The sequence below is a fragment of the Polypterus senegalus genome, chromosome 15 (assembly GCF_016835505.1).
Source record: "Polypterus senegalus isolate Bchr_013 chromosome 15, ASM1683550v1, whole genome shotgun sequence".
In the NCBI taxonomy this organism is placed as follows: domain Eukaryota; kingdom Metazoa; phylum Chordata; class Cladistia; order Polypteriformes; family Polypteridae; genus Polypterus; species Polypterus senegalus.
The window spans coordinates 67700248-67721921 of record NC_053168.1 but is presented as its reverse complement, the minus strand read 5'-3'; the positions used below and the strand labels follow the sequence as shown (position 1 = coordinate 67721921).

At 39.6% G+C, this 21674-nt stretch overlaps 1 protein-coding gene across 1 annotated transcript in view; it reads left to right on the top strand.

Moving 5' to 3' along the window:
- itga8 (integrin, alpha 8) overlaps nt 1–21674 on the top strand; it is a 249871-nt gene that overhangs the window by 172874 nt on the left and 55323 nt on the right. The window contains exon 24 of the mRNA XM_039736381.1: nt 9259–9364. Coding sequence (XP_039592315.1) covers nt 9259–9364 — 106 coding nt within the window. The remainder of the gene's footprint in view (nt 1–9258; nt 9365–21674) is intronic.

Below are 21674 nucleotides of genomic sequence, written 5' to 3'. Positions count from 1 at the left end.
CATTGCTGTTATGGCCATTATTTCATAAAGGCATCTGTTTCTTTAGCCTATGATCCTATTTTACTCTAATTCCTGATTTACCTGGTGCCAATCCCAGGTCAGTTCAACACACATTAACACATAAAAAAAAAAACAATTCCTCCATTCATCTATTTCTTGATCCAACTGTTCTAGTTAGAGGTCATGGGGATCTGGAGCCTAACCCAGCGACGATAGGCAAAAAGCAGGAACTAATCCTGTACTGAGACACAACATGCTGGGCACATTTATGCATCCATCCACATATTCACCAGTCAACCTAACAGCAATTCTTTACATTATGGGTGAAAATCAGAATTCCTAAATGAAACCTCTGAAAGTAAGAGAAGGACGTGCAAGCCCTTTCCAGAGAGCACTGCATTGGAAAATCTGAAAGGGGTCCAAAAACTGTGTTGTCACTGCAAACACTGCTTTTAGAAATGCAAAAGCAAGAACAGCCTGCAGGCACACAATCAGACATGCTATACTGTCAGACTTAAGAACAATTTCTTCCATATTGTCTGCTCAAATTCACCCTTAAGCTTGACAAACACACCATCATTTTTAAGTAATTTCCACAACATGCCACATACTCCCAGCAGAGAGTTGTCTGGTATAGTTCAGCCTACAAAGCAAAACAAAAATGTGAACATTCTCTTCGTATATGTGCAGTACAATTGGAAAGGACAATAATTTCACTGATAACTCTTAGCTGCTGTCATCTGTGGTAGCATACTTCATTCAGTTTCTTTCCATTGTCATCTTAAATGGGACTAGCTGCTTTGCAGTCTCCTTGGTGTTCTTTGGTTGAGCACATTTTCCAATAAAGTGAAACTACGGACTTGTAGAGCTCTGCTCTGCTGGTGAGCCAATCAAACTGCACACATCCGATGATGTTTAGCAGTCCCTGCGTTACACGTCAATGATCAGTGATGTTACACTACACGCCTAGTCATTTGCATGATTTTCAACATGCCTATTTTAAGGTGCATCTCACTGTCGTGAACTTGAGAGTTCCTGCAAATAAAGTCCCAAAAACTTTTGCAAAAAGCTCCAAAAAGGAAAGATCTGTCAATCTTTGGCTTGTATGACAAAAGTCAAAGTGCAAAAAGTTTATTATCAAAAGTGCTCCTTAGCACAAAAGCTGCAAGAAGCACAAAAGGCCCAAGAGGTGTTGTCTATAAGCCTACTCAGTTGCTAACTGAGACATGTTAGCTGGCATGGAAAGTGTCGGAATTGTGTTTTAGCCATAGCATGGATAATGTCAGTCTGTCCTAAAGCACAATGGGAAATCCACAGGTAAGTCCCAAAACACAGTTCCAAAGAGTCTAGAAACAGAGCTAAGAGGTCAAAATCCAGAGAATCAACAACAATTCAAAGCATTAATCATATAGAACTCAACAGCAAGGAACTGTGTGTTTCTTCAGCCTTTATAGGGTTGAGGGTAGTCCCTTGATGGAGATGATTAGGTGGCCCGACCTTCTTGGAGAACAACCCACAAAATACATGGAGCATAGTAAAAGCATGGACATATTGAAATTAAATAAGTAACATAAATAACAATATTAATGCAAGCAAATTAATCAAACATGAGCAAAGAAGACATACAAAAGGAATTTGAACACCAAACCAAGGGAGGAACCCTGGCTGCAACATAACATTTCTGTACGGTTCTTTTAAAACATCCTTAAACAATGGATAAGATAGGGCTGGTATGTCTTGTAGTAGGCATGTCATGTAGAAGGACTGCGGTCTAGTGCTGCAGCCACAGCCAGACCCTTCTCGGAGTTTCCACTATGTCAATCAAGTGACATAAGCATGCAATCCGATTGGTCGTTTAGTGAAGGTCCTGAAATGCAGCAAATTTTCACACAAGAACTTTAAATCTTTTCTAAGGTCACACAGAATGCTCTTAATGAATATTAGGACATAAGTCTACTATATAGTTTGACAATTAAACAACAGGCTAGAATGCTGCTCAAGGTCACACAATCAAAGGCAGATGGGAATCAAGTGTTCAAGTGCTCAGGCTGGCAACTTTGAAAGACCTCATTATTCATACATTAGTCATTCAAAAGAATGTTAAGTCTACACATTTCAGTACCTTTCTTTTTTAGCTTTGATCAGTCAAAGTGATGGATAAACAAAATATAATTTATTAAGGAGTTTTTTTCCTTCTGCTTATACAGATGCAACTGCATTACATTATTTTTGGAATTAAGACAAGTACGCCCCCCCATTCACTTTAAAGTAAAGTTGTTTTCATTTGAACTGATGTGAAACCTATGAAAACAAAACCTTAGCATGCAGCAGCATTAAAATTTGGACTACCGTGTCGACTGATTTCTGTGCTTGTGGTAGTTATGCTAACTAAATTAGGAACTGTCATAACTGTACAAAAAGGTATTTTCTATCTGCTGAGCTAGTGATTTCCTGTCATATTTTTCACTCTCTACATCAGTCTACTGTTGGAGCAAAAAACTGATAAATGGTCTTTCTACAATACATTAAACAGAACTGTGTCATGTACAGTATCATACAGATTACACTATCAGTGATACATTATTGTTTGGAAAATGAACATGGCAGCTATTCTTTTTTTCCCCGATTTGGCCCTTCAACACAAACTTCATCCAGTTGTAAATGTTCGGATTTATCACGTCGAAATTTCCCAGATCTCCTTCTAGTGTTTGAGTTGGAAGTTAGCAACTTAGAAAGTGTCCCTTTTTTAAAATTCAAGAACAGTTAATGGTTCATAAAAACAGAAGAAGAAAAAAAGATGAAAAATGGCTTTGTGGCATGGTGGTGCAGTAGCTGGCACTGCTTCATTTTGGGATTCAATCCTGTACTTTGTAATTATGTTGGAGTTTCCATGAGTTGACTATTGATGGGCTGGCAGTTTTTCCTTCAGGCATTTTGCTTTTCCTCTCTTGTCATAAACACACGTGGCTGAGGTTAACTTGTTAATCTTACTTGACTTTGCTATGAACTGGTGTTGCCCTCCTGCCTTATACCAGTGTTGCTACAATAGACTCCAGGATCACTCAATTCTGAATATGACTAAGTTGCTTTGAAAAAGTATTTATGAAACCAGATTGGAGCAATGCTGTGGGTCCATGCATGCAGTATTACAATCACAAGTTATGGTGCAAATTCTTCCATTGTTGTTTTGTTTTTTACTTTCCTAAACTCATACTTTCATGATGCTCTGAATATCTCTAGTGTGAAAGTGCTAGCGACAGCTTTTGTGTGAGGCTTGCAGTCCATTGCCTTGATGTTGAATTGGGCTCTGACATTCTGTGAAAGGCAAATCGATGCAGCGCTAAACACATTTAGAGCACAACAATTATCTTGATAACAACTATCATTAGATTCAGTTTCTGGAAGGTGAAAGTTCCAAAAACTGCAAATGAGTACTCAGTCACGTGCCTAAACCTAAATGCATATTTGCGTTGGATGACACAGATTTGGAGACTGGGTTTGAATCCTGGACTAGGCTGTCCCTTTATGGTGCCACATGTCTTCTGGGTTTTCTCCAGGATCGTTATTCACATCCCAAATTCTTGCACATTAAGCTGATCAGTGATTCTGGCTTGATTTGGGTGTGTCTGTGTCAAGTGATGAACTGGCATCCCATCCAGGAGTGAGTTCTGCTCTGCCCCAGTTACAGCCTGGGTGGGTTTGATCCCCTTCACACCTGGGACTGAGTAGGCTTAGACAATGGAAGGATGCATGCACTAATTGTTGGCATTATGTAATCTGGGCTTTTCTATATTTGCTTCCCCATACATCGCATTTTTTCTGCCATTTTTTGATCCAGTGTCTTCCATTATGGAGCTGCAGAGAACCTTATATTGTCATGAAAATTATGTCTAAACAATAGGAAACAATTTTGGAAACAACACATTCAATAATATGCCTATAAAACGTCACTTGTTTGTGTGTTAGTGCAAGAATGGAAGTTACCCCAATGCTCATTGTAAGACTCCAGCTTGTGGAGGGTCAAAACGTATTACAGCAACATTGGGAACAAGCCCTGAACAAAGCACCAGTCTAACTTGGGGTGCCATCACACACACACGCACCCAAACTCGCATTTACTCTGGACCAGTTTAGACTTACCAGTTAAATTCATATGTCTTAGGAATGTGGGTGGAAACTGGACAGTGTGTGCATAAAGCCCATTTGAACAATGTTAGCAAGGTCTGGAGCTAAAATGGTTGCTGCAAAATTGTGTTACAATACATTTAAAAATTGAAACAATGTTTTTCACCAACCAAGAAATACTGTACATTTATCATTCATTATTGTGGCATTTTCTTATAATCATAATATTATAAAACAAAAAATCCCATAAAAATAGCCAGAAATGTGTTGTTCTCAGCCCTACAGGGGGCTCCACTAGCAATACACAGTTTATTACTTTATAGTTCAATAGAGGAATAGGATTTATGCTTGGCTGTATATTTTGTTTCCACTTCATGGTAACCAAAGCCAGTTCTTCCCCCAAGGGCAAAGTACTGGAACTGATTGAAAACTCATTATTTAGGGCTTCACAATCGACCAGCCTACCGTTGTAATACATGTTACAATAAGGGGCTTGCTGCCTCCTTTAAAGCCTCACTGCACAATTTAAGCTTCATTTCACATATACCATTTCCTTTTCTAATGATGGAAACTTTAAGGCACATAAGGAATTTACGTAAGTCCTTATCTCTCTGGTATCCTTTTCCACAAGGTCACTTTTAGGCATTCCTGATGAGATCTACAGATACCAAACCCACTGCAGGGGTTATTTCTGCAAAATCAGGCAATGGCTTTATGTTGGCTTTGTCTTGGGAACATCAGTCACCCATTTCCTATACTTCATCTGGGTTCACTTAATGAGCAGATGATAATAGACTTAGTCACTGCTCTTAATCTCACACACTTATGTTTAAATACCATTTTCGATCTTTCCCCATTTTTGCTGGTGTGGGTTTGGTAGCAACTGAACAATTTGGTGAAATTAGGCTTTTTTAAGCCAAGCAACAGTCTTCAGTTATTTGCGAGGTAATAAAAGGGATAGTTCCTGTGATAAGAATCCTTTCTAGGATCCTAACTTAATGAACCATCTCACTTAGCTTCTGTCTATTCATAGGTCTTCCTACCTCCTGACTCTGTCTTGAACCCAACAACCCCATGCAGGAAATTAATTTTGGTCAATGTATGCATACTTTCTTTATTTTGGATACTACACAGAAAATCGATTATAATAAATAAATGGCTTTTCCAGAGGACTTAATTCCAGGTTTACTGCTACTATACCCACTGTATCAGTCTATTTTATCATGGTAATCTTTACCCTGACCCGCAAACACATCCCCAAGGAAGTTCAAGTCCTGCACTTGGGACAGATGCTTTCCTCTATTTGTAGAGAACTAGATTCTCTCTTCCAGAAGATGATTGTATTTGTTGATACTGAGATCCATTCCAAATCCATGATACTTGACTAATGTTGGATCGATGATACAATTTTGAGTTTGGGATCTCAGGATTTATACCAAAAATGTTACCAAAGCAAATAATTGGTAATTCACAAAGCAAAATGTAAAAATGTTTTTCTTCCCAAACAATTATTCACAAAATTGAACACTGACTGTAGTAACAGATTAGTGGTGCATATTTTAAATATATTTAGTATCTGAAAAATGAACACAGAGAATATTTTAAAGAAATAAGCCAAATACAGTGGGAAAATCTTTCCTGGCACCTTTTCACTTAATTAAATTTGGAATAAAACACAGTGTCCTTTTAACATACATTTCTGAGTTCAGAGGGTCCCTGTAACTTCAGTGATTATTTTTTTGCCAGCTTTAGATTTTTAGACAGTAGAACTAGAGGGTCAATGTTGTTCTCTGACAGTCTGGATTGTTGCAAATTAGTGAAATGTGCATTAAAACATCAGTTTGTTCAATGCATTGACTACATTCGGGATTTACTCTATTTAGTATGGCATTTACATCGTTTTACAGAATCACAACGATTAGACTTAAACGAGTTTGTGCTTTAATGTCTGTTCTCAGGCAAGTTTAGAGAAAGTATTCTTTGTGAACTTGCGTTGGCAAGACAGGTATTATGACACTGTTTGCAAGTAGGTGCTGTAATATCTTGAGGTTCACTAACCTATCGTCTATGGGGAAGGAGCGAAAGCTTTAGATTCATCAAAATTTCAATCTCCAGTTTTCAACAGATCTCAACATTTTAGGATCCCCAATACCAAAAACATCTATATCTTGATGATGGGTGTGTGTTTGTGTGTGTCAGTTTCTTGAAGATGGTCTAGAGCTAAAACAGCTGGATGGAAAAATACCGAAACTTGAAACTTAAGCCAGTTATGAGATGACAATGTGCTGATTAGCTTTTAAGCCAGATCGTGCAAGAGAAACAAACACTCTAAAGGAAACATTAAATACCGTAATTCTGCAATTAATTATGAATTCTTCTCATTAATTCTTATCGTAATAATTTATTTTATGATCAGAAATATCCGTATCAGAGTGGTAAATAATTATCGAAATGTTATAGAATAGTACTTGTTTCCTAGGGTGGAGAGTCTACTGATGCTCAAATCATGTCCATATTTTTTTATTTGATTTATAAGCAAAGTGGTGTTATATCCCAATTCAGTTGCCCTGTTTATCAACAGGTTAGTGTTATTGATCATTTTCCATTTAACGAGTATACAACAAAGCTGAGCTAGTGTGACTTGACTTTCTGCTAGTCACCCAGACACAGTCCCACGTGTAGAGAATCAGCATGCCCATTCCATGACACAGCACTAACTTTTCAATAAAGGAAGTGTCAAGCAATTTCAGCCACATTTTCATGTAGTAACTTTACCAAACTTTGCATAATGCCAGTATTGTACAGTTTTAAAAATTTGGTAGCCACCCCTTTTTATTATCAATATACCGTGCAACATTACGTGTGACTGAAAGGACAAATAGCGGGTCCTCTGATTCATGGTGGTTTATAACAACCTATACAGTATATGAGGTTCAGCTATAGAATGGAGAACAGCAACAGGAATACACACATTTACCCCATTTTAAAAGGAGCAGTACAACCTGTCAATCTCAAGGCCCTTTACTCAGATGTTGCCCTAAAAATATTTCTGTATTTGATCCAAAAAAGTATTTCACCCTCCTGAAAGCAAAAAACCCCAGCAAGAATAGATAAGTTTGTAGACACATGTGTCAGCCTAGTCCACCCCAATAGCCGGGCACACTGTTGTCATTGCATGGAGTATAGGATTTGTTGTCATTTACCTGAGGTTGTTTTTAACATAATAGAATCTGATATTCAAAAGATTATGGGTATTCAATTATAGACATGCACTCTAGGTTCAGATTTGTTTAATGATTTTAAGTTTGGTGTTTCTTCTTTGTTTGTATGATGTATGCCTTGGCCTTTATCTCTATTTTCATAGATCAGGCCTTCATTGGCTACTCTTTAATAAGTCACTCTTGCTTGGCAACCTTGCATTAATCTTAATAATGGCTCTGCATCCTCTTACCTTATGTGAAATAATCCACTAGCAGCTTTGATGTTCTCATACAGTGTCAAGTACTCAGTGTTCATAAATTGCTTCTTTCAAAAACAGTGAGTTTGTAAAAAATAGTACAAAGTTACAAAGTTGTGACAATACAGTGTGTGGGGCGCATTGCTGTCTGACTGTTTTCAAATTGCAAGAAAATCAGACTGAGGAAATTATCGACGATTGAGCAGTCTATAGGCCTTGGACTTTTGCACTCATAATTTTTTTTGCAGAAATGTAGAGCCCTTTAAAGAATTTGAACAGAGAGAAACTTCTTGAAAAGCAAATTAAGCATCAAGTTAGTATATTATCATATACTAATCCACTCCCGTCAACAAAATCTATTTGATGTCCTTGTGGAATTTACCCACTTTCTCTTTTGGTTTGCTTTTGGGTGCCCTTAATGACACACTGATTTCAGCATCTATCTATCTATCTATCTATCTATCTATCTATCTATCTATCTATCTATCTATCTATCTATCTATCTATCTATCTATCTATCTATCTATCTATCTATCGAGCATTGAAAGGTGCTATATACATAAAATGTACTATTATTTGATTATTATCTGTTGTTATATACATTTAACCCTAAGAAGTCAGTCAGTCAGTCATTGTCCAATCTGCTATATCCTAACACAGGGTCACAGGGGTCTACTGGAGCCAATCCCAGTCAACACAGGGCACATATGTCTATCGCGCAAATGTCGGGTCACAGCGCAAGGCAGGGTGCCAGCACACCGCAGGAAACACACACACACACAGTAGGGACAATTAAGGATCGCCAATGCACCTAACCTGCATGTCTTTGGACCGAGGGAGGAAACCGGAGCACCGGGAGGAAACCCACGCAGACACGGGGAGAACATGCAAACTCCACGCACGGAGAACCCGGGAAGCAAACCCAAGTCTGCGAGGCAGCAGCGCTACCACTGCACCACCGTGACGCCTCCTAAGAATTGTGACTTCTTAATTACTGAAATTACACCACAAACAATCCAACTAATTCACTTAAAGCCTTTGATTAAAATTTTGAATTGAAATGAAAACCTGCAGGCACAGAGATCTCATGGGACTAAAGTTGGCCATAGATTACATAAAATATCATATTTTCTTAACCACATGAATTATTTACATTTATTTTGTCTTAGATTTATTTTTGTAAGAATCTGAAAGAAGTCAGAAGGAAAAAAAGGATTCTGAGAAGTCCTACTTTTGGCTCAGTGCTGATAAAGCTTTCCCACCAAGTACATTGCTGGAGTCAGATGGATTTAACGAGGATCCCATACTTTGATCACATCAGGAGTTCAGGGCTCTGCGTATTTTTAATTTCCTATGTGATTTGTCACAATTCTCCAACAGTGAATAAGCCTCTGTGTTTACAGATGGAAGCACAGTGTTCACAAATATACACATAATAGAACATTCAAATTGTCCTTTTTGCCCTTTTCCAGTTCCAGATATCAAACTGAGGTTCATGAAAACAAGCTTCAAATGGACAAATGTTTATATTTTCATTACTGAACTCTTTACTTACTCAGTCATTCACAAACTACACACTCACCCATGCAATAAGCCAGTCCCAAGGTTTATTACATTTTCTTGGCATAACCAAAGACATAGGAAGTCACTGAAGCCTTTTGTTCTTTTCATTCCAGAGTGTCCCATCCTGCTCAGATTTTACTGCCTCTTCAGCACTGGGAACCCAAAGAGAAGCCAACAAAAGAGGAAGACATTGGACCTCAAGTTCAGCACATCTATGAGGTAGTCTGGCTGATGTGAAGCTCAGTTATTCCACACTGGTATATTTTATAATGATTCCCTCTGATGATCTTAGAATTCTATTGTACTTACTAGTGTCCTCTGTTCCTTGACTGCTGTAATGTTCATCAGCCTCTGGTGGACCCCTAGTTCCTCAGATCCTACTAACTAAATACATTCTGCTCGATCCAGTGAACATGGCAGGAATCACCTGTACATTACAAACATCAAGTCCTGCAGGTGGTCCAAAAGTGTGATCTCATTACTTGAAACTTCAAGTTTAAACTTACACTCATGGAACGTGTTACTTATGTAGAATCAGGTGCTATTTAACCTTGGTATAGGTGCTCATTGCCCTATTTACTTCCATGCCATCCTAATTCTGACACCTCTAGCTGTAGCTTAAACTTATCCTTAAAATCAAGAGATGCCCAGGATTCTTGCTGGCTGGACATTAAAACATCAGCATTCTCTAACTTTTTATTTGGCTGCAGTAAGAAGGTAAATGGAAAATTATGGAAAGCCACCCACCCCTGTCTCTTTCACTTTGATCAATACTCAGTCACTCAGTGTTTTGCTTCAAAGAATAACTCCTGTTCGTGTGGACCATTTGATTTAAGCAGACCAGTATTTACACAAAAGCAATGTGGTAGCACAATGGGGAATAGTGAAATGTTGCTTTTTATATTCTTATTCAAATCAGTGAGAGTATCTTGAAAGCATTTGTGAGTAATGTAGTAAGTGACATGGAACAATTCAATTCAGTTTATTGTGGCATAGTGCTCTTCAATGAGTGCAGGCACGGACCGCTGTAACAAGTTCAGACGTAAATGCAATTATAAACTTTACAAATGCTCACATTTAATGACACAGATTTGTTTAAACACACAGGAGGACAAAACTGATTAGTATAAATGAAACCTAACAATATCTGTAAATTATTGTTGTGGCCAGTTGAGGAGAGGAAAACAAACATCAGCATCCCTGAGGAAAATTAACCTGTGGGGATCTATGGTCAGTTATAACACAAAGTTAAAAAATAAAGTCAGACTCAGGCACAGTCCTTGAGACTCTTGAGACCCTGTGGGGTATTTTACAGTAAAGTCTGTGCTGCGCCATTTAACCCGGTGACAGAATCTTTCTATCTGTTGATTCCAAGGCTCCCACTATCTCAGAGGTCTTTCCATAGTTAGGAAAGTAGATTAGAAGTAGCAGAGCGCTGTCTGCATGAGTTAAAAATGCATGTTTTCTAATGACAGTTCCCAATTGAAGCATATTAAGTGAAAACAGTAATGGTCTGAGTATGTAGCCCTGCGAGCCACCATATTTAACTTCTGAAAATAATGATGGATACAGTCTGTGCTGAGAATAATTTGATAAATATAACCTAAATAACACAAGGACTATGCCTGAGAAGCCAATATAATTTCCAAGCTTATGCAACAGAAACGTGTGGTCATTATTGTTAAAGGTTCTGTGTAAATCTAACAATAAAACTGCTGTGAAATGTTCTTCATGAGAAGATATTAAGAGTGTTATTTACTGCCAGGGTTAGAGTCGTTTCTGCTTTGTGACCTGAGTGGAATCCAGGCTGATATTTCTTACATAAGTTGTGAGCACTGAAACTGCATGTGAACTACTTTTTTAAGTATTTAGGAAGAACACGTTCATTTGAAAGAGGTCTATAATTCTTAAGTGTTTGCACTTTTAGTTCTGATTTTTTTAAGTAACAGTATGATAACTGACATTTTTACTGCATTAAGAATTGTGCCAGTCAGTTATGAACTATCAATAATACTAATGGGTGCCAGAAAAGCCATTGAATTCTTTATTAGTTCTCAAAATATCTTTCAAGCTGTTCTTGTTTTAATCTCTTATTGTACTGATAAGGGCAAAAACTAATCAAATGTAATTTGGTATTGTTCAGAGATAACTTTATTTAGGGAGTAATATTTCAATTTTGAATCTCAGTGCTGTAAGTAATGCTTAGATCCAATATATGATTATGACAATATGTTGAGCATTAACAATCTGGTCAAACCCTGTTTAACAGATAACTAAAATACTTTCTACAAGTGTCAGTTTTCACATCTTTGTGGATATTGAAATCCCCCATCAACATTACATTATACATTACATCATTTTTAGCTAATTCAGATAAAAAGCTACCACATTTAGTGATGAATGGTGAATATGGTTCTGGTTGTCTGTAAACTAGTACTACTATTATATTTAATATGAGTGTGTCAAAGGAGATACATTTGCCTAAATGTTTAGAAGAATTATCCCAAGGCCACCTCCTTGACCAGTATCTTTTGATTTCTGGAGGAATGTAAAACCATTTAGTGCTGCTGTGGCTAAAGGAATAGTGTCAAATTTACCAAGCCAGGTTTCAGTAACAAGACCAGAATTCAGATTTCTTTTACCAAAAGTAATACTTTTTACCAAAGTAGCTTTTTTTCCAAGAGAGTGGATGTGTAGCAACAGCATTTTAAACTACAAAGATATTTTTCAGAAGGTATAATACTTTTTGTTTTAATTTGAATTAGGTTACTAACAGAGGTACCTCTAGTGGAGGATCTGTTTTTAACTCTAGGACTACTTATACTCTTTATTCTCTGGTTGTTAGTTGATTTAGATTTTGCTTCTTGACTAAATTTATAAGATGATACACAACAGGGATTCTGGGTAACAGGTACAGAAGAGTAACAAATAGACAATCCATTAGAAGCTCACTCATACACCCACATTGGGCAACTTTGGAATCACCAGTTAGCCCAAATTGCATGTCAAAATGTAGTTGCATACAAACCCATGTAAAATTGTGAGAATATGCAAAAACTACAAAAGAGTGAATGTGCTGGGATTGAACACTGGTATCCTCTTTTACTTAATATTACTTTGACTCTTTTTATGTCTGTGTGTTATTACCTCACCTCACATACTTTGGTTTTGTAACTTCAGAAGTCAATTTATTTTAATATTGTTTATTCCATCTGCGGTGGGCTGGCGCCCTGCCCGGGGTTTGTTTCCTGCCTTGCTCCCTGTGTTGGCTGGGATTGGCTCCAGCAGACCCCCGTGACCCTGTAGTTTAGATATAGCCAGTTGGATAATGGATGGTTGTTTATTCCATCCATCGATTTTTATCCTGCTTAATCCAATTCAGGGTCATAGGCAGGGCTGTGAAGTTGGTACACAAAACCTTCGACTCTGACTCCGACTTTCTCTGACTATTTATGATACCACAAACTCTGACTCAGACTCCTCTATTTGTAATTAGACTTACATTTACTGTGTTGATTAAAATCACATAACATGCAAGATACAAGGCATTTCATCTCTGCAAACGTGAATCATCAAGCGACTTTTTAGCATTCTAACCTGTTAAAGTTTGGGTTTAAAGGCTGTAGCAATGCTGTTGTAGGTTTTTATATTATTTATTGAAGAGTTTACAAACATTCAGTAATATTAAACAAAGAACAAAACTTATAACATTAAAAAAGATGCAATATTTTTTATGAAAAGGCTAGAAGAAAAAATAATTTAATCAAATTAATATATCTGAAATTGGAAATGTTAACACATTTTGCATTAAGTCCAAGTCTGTACAATTTTTTAGACTCTGACTCTGACCTTTAGTAACCAAATGATTACTTTTGACTCTGACTCCAGAACTCCAACTCCACAGCCCTGGTGTCAGGGGCCAAGGCCAGTCCAGATCACATATTGCACAAGGCAGAACTAAGTTCTGAAGAGGGAGTTATTAATTCTTTGTGGGGCACACTTACTTGCACCAGGCCAAATTAAAATCAGTAATTAAACTAAAGTATACGGCTGCAGGAAGCAGAAATACATTAAGGTACTAAGAGAAAAGATCTACAGACAGGGGGAGAATTTGTAAATTTCACACCAGCAGTGACTTGGACAAAATTTGAACATACAGTAAGTGTTTGGAATGGTCAGACAGCAATGTGTGTCAGTGAGCCTCCATGTCACTTATTCCATTTTAAAATGTAAAGAAGAGTAAGGGTGCCACAGAGGATAGATATATAACCTGAAAGTTTCCAAGAAGTTTGGTTTCATTCCCTGTCCCTTTATTACCCATCTGTGTCTTCCTGTGACTTCTCTCACATTCCAAAGATGTACAGATTAAATTCAAGAGCAACTGTTATTTGGCATCCTGAATGAATTCAGGTTTGATTGGGACTAAGCTCCATGTTGAGCTGGCATGTAATCAAGAGCTGATTCCTAATTTTCACCTTGTGCTTTTAAGAATAGGCCCATGCTTCCTACAATTCTTGAATGGAAGCAGCAGTTAAAAGAATGAATGAAAAGTAAAGGAATGTATAATACAGGACTCTGAGATGATATAGCTCACTGTAGCTTGGCAGCTAGATAAGACATCTTAATTACAAGCCAATCAAATTAACTACAAGCATTTCATAGTGGCTTCAAATCTGTGATTTTTTTAATATTCTTTGATAAGTATGATCATTTCACTGTAAAAAATTAAAATGTCATTGTAATTTAGAAACTGGAAATTTCTGCAAAATTGTTTTGGAAGTGTCAGCTTCTTTTACACCAATGTTTTTTGTTTTCTTTTATGTCTATATTATTCACTTCTACCTTGGCTTTTCAATCAAATCTTATCTAAAAATGGTACTGCCACTGAGTTTGGATACAGAGGGAAAGAGGACTTTTCCGTCTATTGCTTGCATGCCGGTGTGGTTCTCTAGTGCTTGAATGATTGATACATTCCAGGACACAATGCAGGCCACCAAGTCAGGCTTATAATGGAACAAATACTTTACCTTTAATGACACCATGAAGTTATTCAAGAATAGCCCAGGAAAAAACACAGGCCTGCAGCTGTTAAGTCACAGAGAATTCCCAGACCTTAATTTTGAGGAATGTGCCTTCATGAGGGATTAAGGCGCACGACCAGAGAGAATAAAAGGTTAAGAACAGATGCTAACTTTTCAGAGGAAATTATTCCTCATTTTCTGAATCATTGAATCAACAGACTTGCTCCATTTTGGCTCCTTTTGGCAGTCCTAGGGCTCTACCAAATTGATACAATCCCAGTGGACACTCTGTCTCCAATTTATAGTTCAAGTTAGTTCTTAACCACAGAATAATAGTGCTTTCATTAAATTTGAAGTAGTAAGCTTCATACCTTCAAACTGTAGTTATCCTCAGTTATCTGAACTGTCTGCTCTGCTCAGGAGCTTCAGCTGAGGTGATGCCATCATTTCATGTGGGGACAGAGCCACAGTCCATTAGAGTGGTTTCCAGATGATGTCTAGTCACAGTAAAGAATTCCCTGCCCCGTTAAAGATACTATTTGGCTTGTTTGTTTTCATCAGGTGTCCCACTCAATCTTGATATAGTGCCATTAACAGTTGTCAGGGATGCCAGGGGCCATGACCCAGCCGGGATGCCATGAGGGACCGGATGTGGGTCTGAGCCCACCCTGGATCACGTGGGAGTTGCCTTCCGGGTTGTTCTTGGGGCCACGGGTCGAGGGCATGGAAGCCCTACCCTGTAGGGGCCCGTGGTCACCGCCAGGAGGCGCCCCAATGCCTTGGGGACCTGTTGCCCAAGCACTTCCGCCACACCAGGAAGTGCTGGGGGGAAGACTTTGGATGATACCCGGAGAGCTGCCGGGGAGACAGCCGGCACTTCCGCCACGCTGGGGCGTGGCTAGAGGAGGAATGCCGGGAACACCTGGGGCTCATCCGGGTCCTGTATAAAAGGGGCCGTCTCCCTTCATTCGAGGCTGGAGTCGGGAGGCGGAAGGACAAAGCTCAGGAGAGCTGTGGAGGCGGCCCGACGAAAAGGCATTGAGTGGCCAGGACTGTGTTTGGGGGTTTGTTTGTGCACTGAACTGGGTCTATGTGACGAATTTCATAATTGTAAATATTGTAAATAAACGTGTGGTGGTTGAGAAACAACATGTCCGCCTGTCTGTGTCCGGGCCGGGTTCACACATTATAGCCACCACAAGGTGCTTTACGGGAATGCGACACAATTATAATCCAATATCAGCGCTTAATGTGCAAAACCCCTGCTGCCAAGTAAAAACTGATTTTATTTCAAGTGGATCCCCATCACACTGAGTAGGGGGTCAGTCCTCTGCAGGTCACGTTCAGACTGAGCGAAGACTCACTGCCTCCTTTTCTACACACGTACAACGTACAGCAGGCACTGGATCATGTGTACAGTAATGTGAATGGGGCATATAAGGCTGTACTTCGCCCTCACTTTGGACAGTCCGATCATATCTCTGTATTCCTCTATCCAGCATACAGACAGCTCCTCAAACAAGTTTCTACTGGAAGGAAAACTGTGGGCAGTGCGGACAGAAGAATCTAAGCAGGAGCTTCAGGACTGATTTCAGTGTACTCAGTGGGATGATTTTAAGACGGTGGCTATGAATGAAGAAAGCACTGTTAACCTGCAGAAATACAGTTTAATACTTCCCAGCTACATAAGCACATGCACTGATTTTATTGTGCCCCCCAAGCACATCTGATCATATCCAAACAATAAACCATAGATTAATTCTGAAGTCTGTTTCATGCTTCATGCTTGCTCCAAGGCTTTTGCCTCGGGCAATGCCAGTGAGTACAAAAATTCAAGCTACAATCTACACAGAGCTATTAGAGAAGCCAAGAAGAAATACAGATTTAAGCTGGAAGGCCGCTACACTAATGCAGACACTCGGGATATGTGGCAGGGATTGAGAACAATCACAGGCTATAGAGACAGAAGTAGAGGGTTGACCACTGACAGCCATTTCTCTCCGTATGAGCTCAACAAATAGTATGCCTGCTTCGAGGCCCACCACACCGAGTCAGTGGGCAGAAAGGAGACTAGTGAAGGTTCATCGCCTCCTTTCACAATATCGTCTGCAGATGTGGACAAGTTTCTGAGGAGGATGAACCCCTGGAAGGCAACCAGCCCAGATAACATCGCTAGACGTGCACTCAAAGCTTGCACTTCAACCCTTGCTGATGTTCTGGCTGACAAATTTAACCTTTCCCTTATACAAGCCACAATCTTCACCTCCTACAAAACAACCACTGATATTCCACTGCTAAAAAAGGGCAAAGCTAAATGTCTGAATGACTACCGGCTCATTGCATTGACTCCTATAGTGATGAAATGTTTCGAGAGAATAAATATGAGCCACCTTCAGACATTCATATCCAACACAATGGACCTTTACATTGCATACAGTTCTTACACACCTAGAGAACAAGAACCGCTATGTCTGATTGCTGTTTATTGCTTATAGCTCAGCTTTTAATACTGTGATTACCAGCTAAGCTCACCAGCAAGCTCTGCCACCTACTCTCTGCAACTGGGTCCTGGACATTTTAACAGGCAGAGGAACAACATTTCCAAAATAATAACCATAAATACAGGAATCCTGTGGTGTTATGGGTCCACTGCTCGCTGAGCAAAGGCCGTTTCTTTTTAAATAAATAATCACCACACTCGAGGCGGCTTCATGAGGGGGCATAGTGGCCATAGCAAGCTGCGGGGCGATCTGCGGTGTGGGCGTTTCTCACCTAGTGCATAGGTGAGGGACTGCCCACATCCGTGATTGTTCCCGTTGCTAATGTGCTGCAGCTGCTATGGCCCCTTGCTGTATAAAAGAAGCGCGAGTCGGTTGGGAGAAAGAAAGAAGAAAAAAAAATCAGAGATAACGAGAAAAAATGAAAAGAGAAAGAAAGGACGGAGGTTACAGGGAGCGAGGAAGCAAGTCGGTGTGAGAGAGAGAAACACACAAGGAACGTGTGGTCGAGCGAACGAGCACTCGTGGGCAGCTGCGAGGAAGCTGGGTGTTAGGCCGAAGCCCGGGAATCGTAGTTGACGTCGCTCCCGCTGAGCGAACAGGTAGCGTGAGTGACCAGGGAAAAGCGACTGGCCGCGGAAGGCCGGAAAGGCAGCGGGAGTCAGGAGGCTTGGTGGTGGAGTCCCCAACGTGAGCGACCTGGCCATTGGTGGGAACCAAGTCTCGGGACTGGGATGAGTGCCAGACCGAAGCCAGGGATCGGGAGGTTTCCAGTCTCGTGTGGACGTGATACGAAAAGGGGCAGCTGCAGAGAGCGTCTCGCCTGCTGCAAAGCCCAACTGGGAGAAGCAGGTGAGACGCTAGCATAGAAGAAGCACCGGGCTTGTTGTTATTGTTTTTAAAGACTGCTTCCTGTTAATGTTTTAACCTCGTTTTGAAGGATTGTCTTTTTTCTATTATTTTAACCTCCACGTTTTTCTTTTAATGGATTATTTATTTAATGAATCTTTTGGATCACTGCACTATTTATTTGAACACTGTTTTGATTGTCTTTTAATAAAAGCACTTTGCACTTTTTGAACCATCCCCTTGCTCAAATGTTGTCTCACTGTCAAGCTCACCTCGGTTATATCTATCGACGGTGTTGGGTTCAAGGGCTCCTGAACAACAATGGGAGCATGGAGCCAAACCCTCATCGTCACAAATCCCACATGGATGTGTTTTGTGTTCCACGCTGCACATGCTCTTTACCCATAACTGTGTCGCTTCCCAGCATAACACTGCCAGCATTATTAAATTTGTGGCCAATACCACCGTCACTGGACTGATTTCAGGGGGTGACAAGTCAGCGTACAGGATGGGGGGTAGCAGGACCTGTGAAATGGTGTCAGGACAGTAATCTCTTTTTTAACACCAACAAAATGAAAGAGATGATTTTTGATGCACAGAGGAAGAGAGGTCAGCACCCACCACTGCGCATTGGAGTGGCCACATTTTCATTTCTTGTTTTTAAAATCTCTGAGGATCTCACTTGGACCTGCAACATCATAGACCTGGTGGGGAGAAGGCTGTGGAAGTTTGACATGCCAAGCACAATCCTCAGCTACTTCTACAGATGCATGATTGAGAGTATCCTCACCTACTCCATCACAGTCTGGTTTGGGAACAATACAGCATTGGACCTCAAGGCTCCTGAGTGGGTGGTAAAATTGGCGTAAAATATCATTGGAACAGTTCTCCCTGCACTAATGGATATCTATAACACCAGAGTCCTCAGGAGGACCCATGACATTATTAAGGACACAATGCACACACAACATGAACTGTTCATACTGCTACTATCAGGGAGGTGCTACAAAAGCATAGTAACTAGAACAACAAGGCTGAAAAACTGTTGTCTCCCTTATGCCATCAAGCTTATAAATAAAACCCATATACTGTACTTGCTGAGCTGACACTGAATCATTTATTTATTTGCATGTGCACTCTTACTTCTGTTTGTTTTTTGCCGTTTTTTACACCTGAGGTGTTTTTGTTTAGCTGTTGTGTATTCTTGTTTATTACTGAAGGACTCACAGAATAAGATTTTTATTGTACAAGTACATAGGAGAATAAAGTTAAAGTGTTATTCTGGACCAATAAACCCAAGCTGCAGTTTTTAGGGATGTGAGTGAAAAACAGAAGACCTACACTGACACAAGGAGAACACAAAAACTCCAGAGCCAAAGATCAGAAACTGAACCCAGGACTCCAGAACTAACCAGTATGCTACGGTGTTTCCTATGGGATACTCAGAACTCACTCTTTCTTGGAAGTGGCTGGTATGTTGTTGCAGTTGCTTGCAATGTGCCTCTTACATCCTACATTTGAATCTCACGTCTGGTTGTGCCTATGTGGAGATTTCACTTTCTGTCTGTTCTCTATGTGGTTTTCACCCAGGTACCCTGCTTTTTCACCCACTTTTCTAAAGATACAGTAGGTTATTTAGCTTTTCTGTGTGATTGTGGATGTGAGAGTGAGTGATCATGTATGTGCCGTTTGCTGAATTTTTGTATGCATGTTTCTTAAATGTGTGCCTTCATAGTTTTTTAAAAATAATTCCTACTTTATTATTTTCATAAAACAACAACCTTAAGTCACAGAATAACACAACATGACCTTCTCAAATCCACGTAATGTAATTCAGGATTATAAAGACGGGAACAGCATTGGGTACAAGGGAGGAACCAGCCCACCAAAGGACTCTCTCACAAAGTCACCAACAGTTGATATCAAATTAAAATTCAAATTATCACAAGGCAAGTTTTCATTTTATTTAATCTGTATTTATGTAGTATTTTATGTTTGGCATGTTACAGAGCATTTAAGAATTCAAAACAAGTATTATATATAAAATTGACTTTATTATTAAACTATATAGTGGAAAATGAAAAGAACACTTATGTCCTTATGAGCCCTCGGTTATAATCTTAAATCCACCACAGGATTTACTTAAGCTCGTATAATAGTTGACTCTTCTTGCTGTGAAAGAAAATTAAATGTGCCACTCATTAACTGAATGCTTTGATATTACAACTAATGGTAAAAATGCTATGGATACAAAAGTAAAAAAAAAAAAGCAACTCACAAAACAACTAAAAAACAGCCAGCCCCCTATAGAGGAACTTTTAAAGTCTGCTAATTTTTAGAGAGACTACATCTTTGTAAACAAGCTTAGCCTTTGAAAAGTAGCCGACATCAAAGGAAAGCCAAATTTCATGGTGTGCTGAGTGAGTGTATTACACTTTTCTAAAACGAGCGTGAATCTCCCGTATGCAGGTATTTATCTTTAATGAACTCCAGACAGGCGAGCAGCACATATTCCCCTCACCTTGCGCTTGGCTTCAATTAGAACATAGGTGCCATAGTCTAACACACTTGTTACATCCGCCTTCTGACAAAACACTTTGGTGCAGGTCTCTCAACTCCTGATTTTATGAAAATACTAATAATTGCAACTTCGAAAAACAAATAATAATAATCAAAATTTTTGATTCAGCCTTTCTACAAGAAACAAAGCAAAACAAGCACAGGTTGATTGATGACTATTGTTCAGGCTGGTAAACAACCACCTCCACATATGGAAGTCATTCCCAGGCTGGTGTCTGTGCCAGAGCACTGAGCAGTGGGGAGTAAAATAAAGTAAAACAGCAGTTTTAATGGTTAACCAAAATCAAATGCTTACTAAAGGTTTGGGATTTTGCCTATCAGAGAGAACAACCTGAGGCAATGGTGCATGATAAAACAAGGAAATCCAAAATGTTGAAAATTAGGATGTCGAGGTTTATTGCTCTTCCTTTTTGTTCTTTTTATGGGTTACCTGCAACTGTTTAGCCATTGCTGTTTTTTTAAAATTCCGCAGGAAATATTAACTTGTTTGTGAGGCGGGTGTTCAGTCTCCATGTAGGCAAATATGAGGCTTACAGAATAATTTTTGTAGTACTAGGGTGTTGTAGTTAGTTAGCTAATAAAAGGTGTCATTGTGCTTGGCTTTTCTCTAGAATAATTTTTTACATTTATTTTTAAAACATTTACCTTTGTAACCACAAGGGGGTGCCATGAACACCAAGTGAACACCAGCAGAATACACAGTACATTGTTCTCCTTCCTCCTCCAAGAGAGTGTTGCCCACTGCCTCCCTACTCTGACTCATTTAAGTGAAGTTGTGGGCTCTCCTTTAACGTCGATGTGGGAACTGCTTCTTATCTCCTGTCCAAGTTGTCCAGAGCATTTCCAGGTTGTGCTGAAACCAAGGCAGTCCTTCCCCAGCAGTACCCTGTGATATATAAACATATGGATGCAATCGACCCCAGGACCATAGGAGCCCATGATGTTTCTGATGCCTATGTATGTTTCTGTTTTGCTATCAAAACAGGGGCCTCAGAGCACTAATTTGCCCGGGGGCCTATGGTGCTATTAAGACGTCCCTGCCTGGCGGTCCCCAAAGTCCCTTACAGGGCTACATTTCTGTACTCCAACTCTCATGCCACCCTACAAGTGTCCTAAATGGGTTCAGATCTGAGGAACACTGGCAGCTATTGTGTGGGGGAATGACCTGCTCCTGATATGAATTGTTTGCCCGGTGTTCCCATTATGGCCTCCTAGCCAGGTATGAATCCTTCATTTATTTATCATATATGCCAAAATGCATGTCTTTCCTTCCTTCCTGGCACCTACACCTTGTATATATGGTACAATGTTAAAGTAGTGATGTTAGATTGATAGCTGACTGAATTGTGTTAGTGTGAGTTTGTGTATGAGTGTGGCCTATGCTGGGATAGTACAAGGGAAAGGTGAAAACTAAGTTTGGATAAAGACAATGCACTTTTGGAGAAATTGTTGAATGGATGAATGAATGTCCTGGGAGGAAGCTACTGATCTGGAGAGGGTCCGAACACAGTCAAGAAGTTGTGTTCTTCCATGCACTTCGATCCATGTTGGAAGGATTAAATAACCCAATTCCTGTGGATC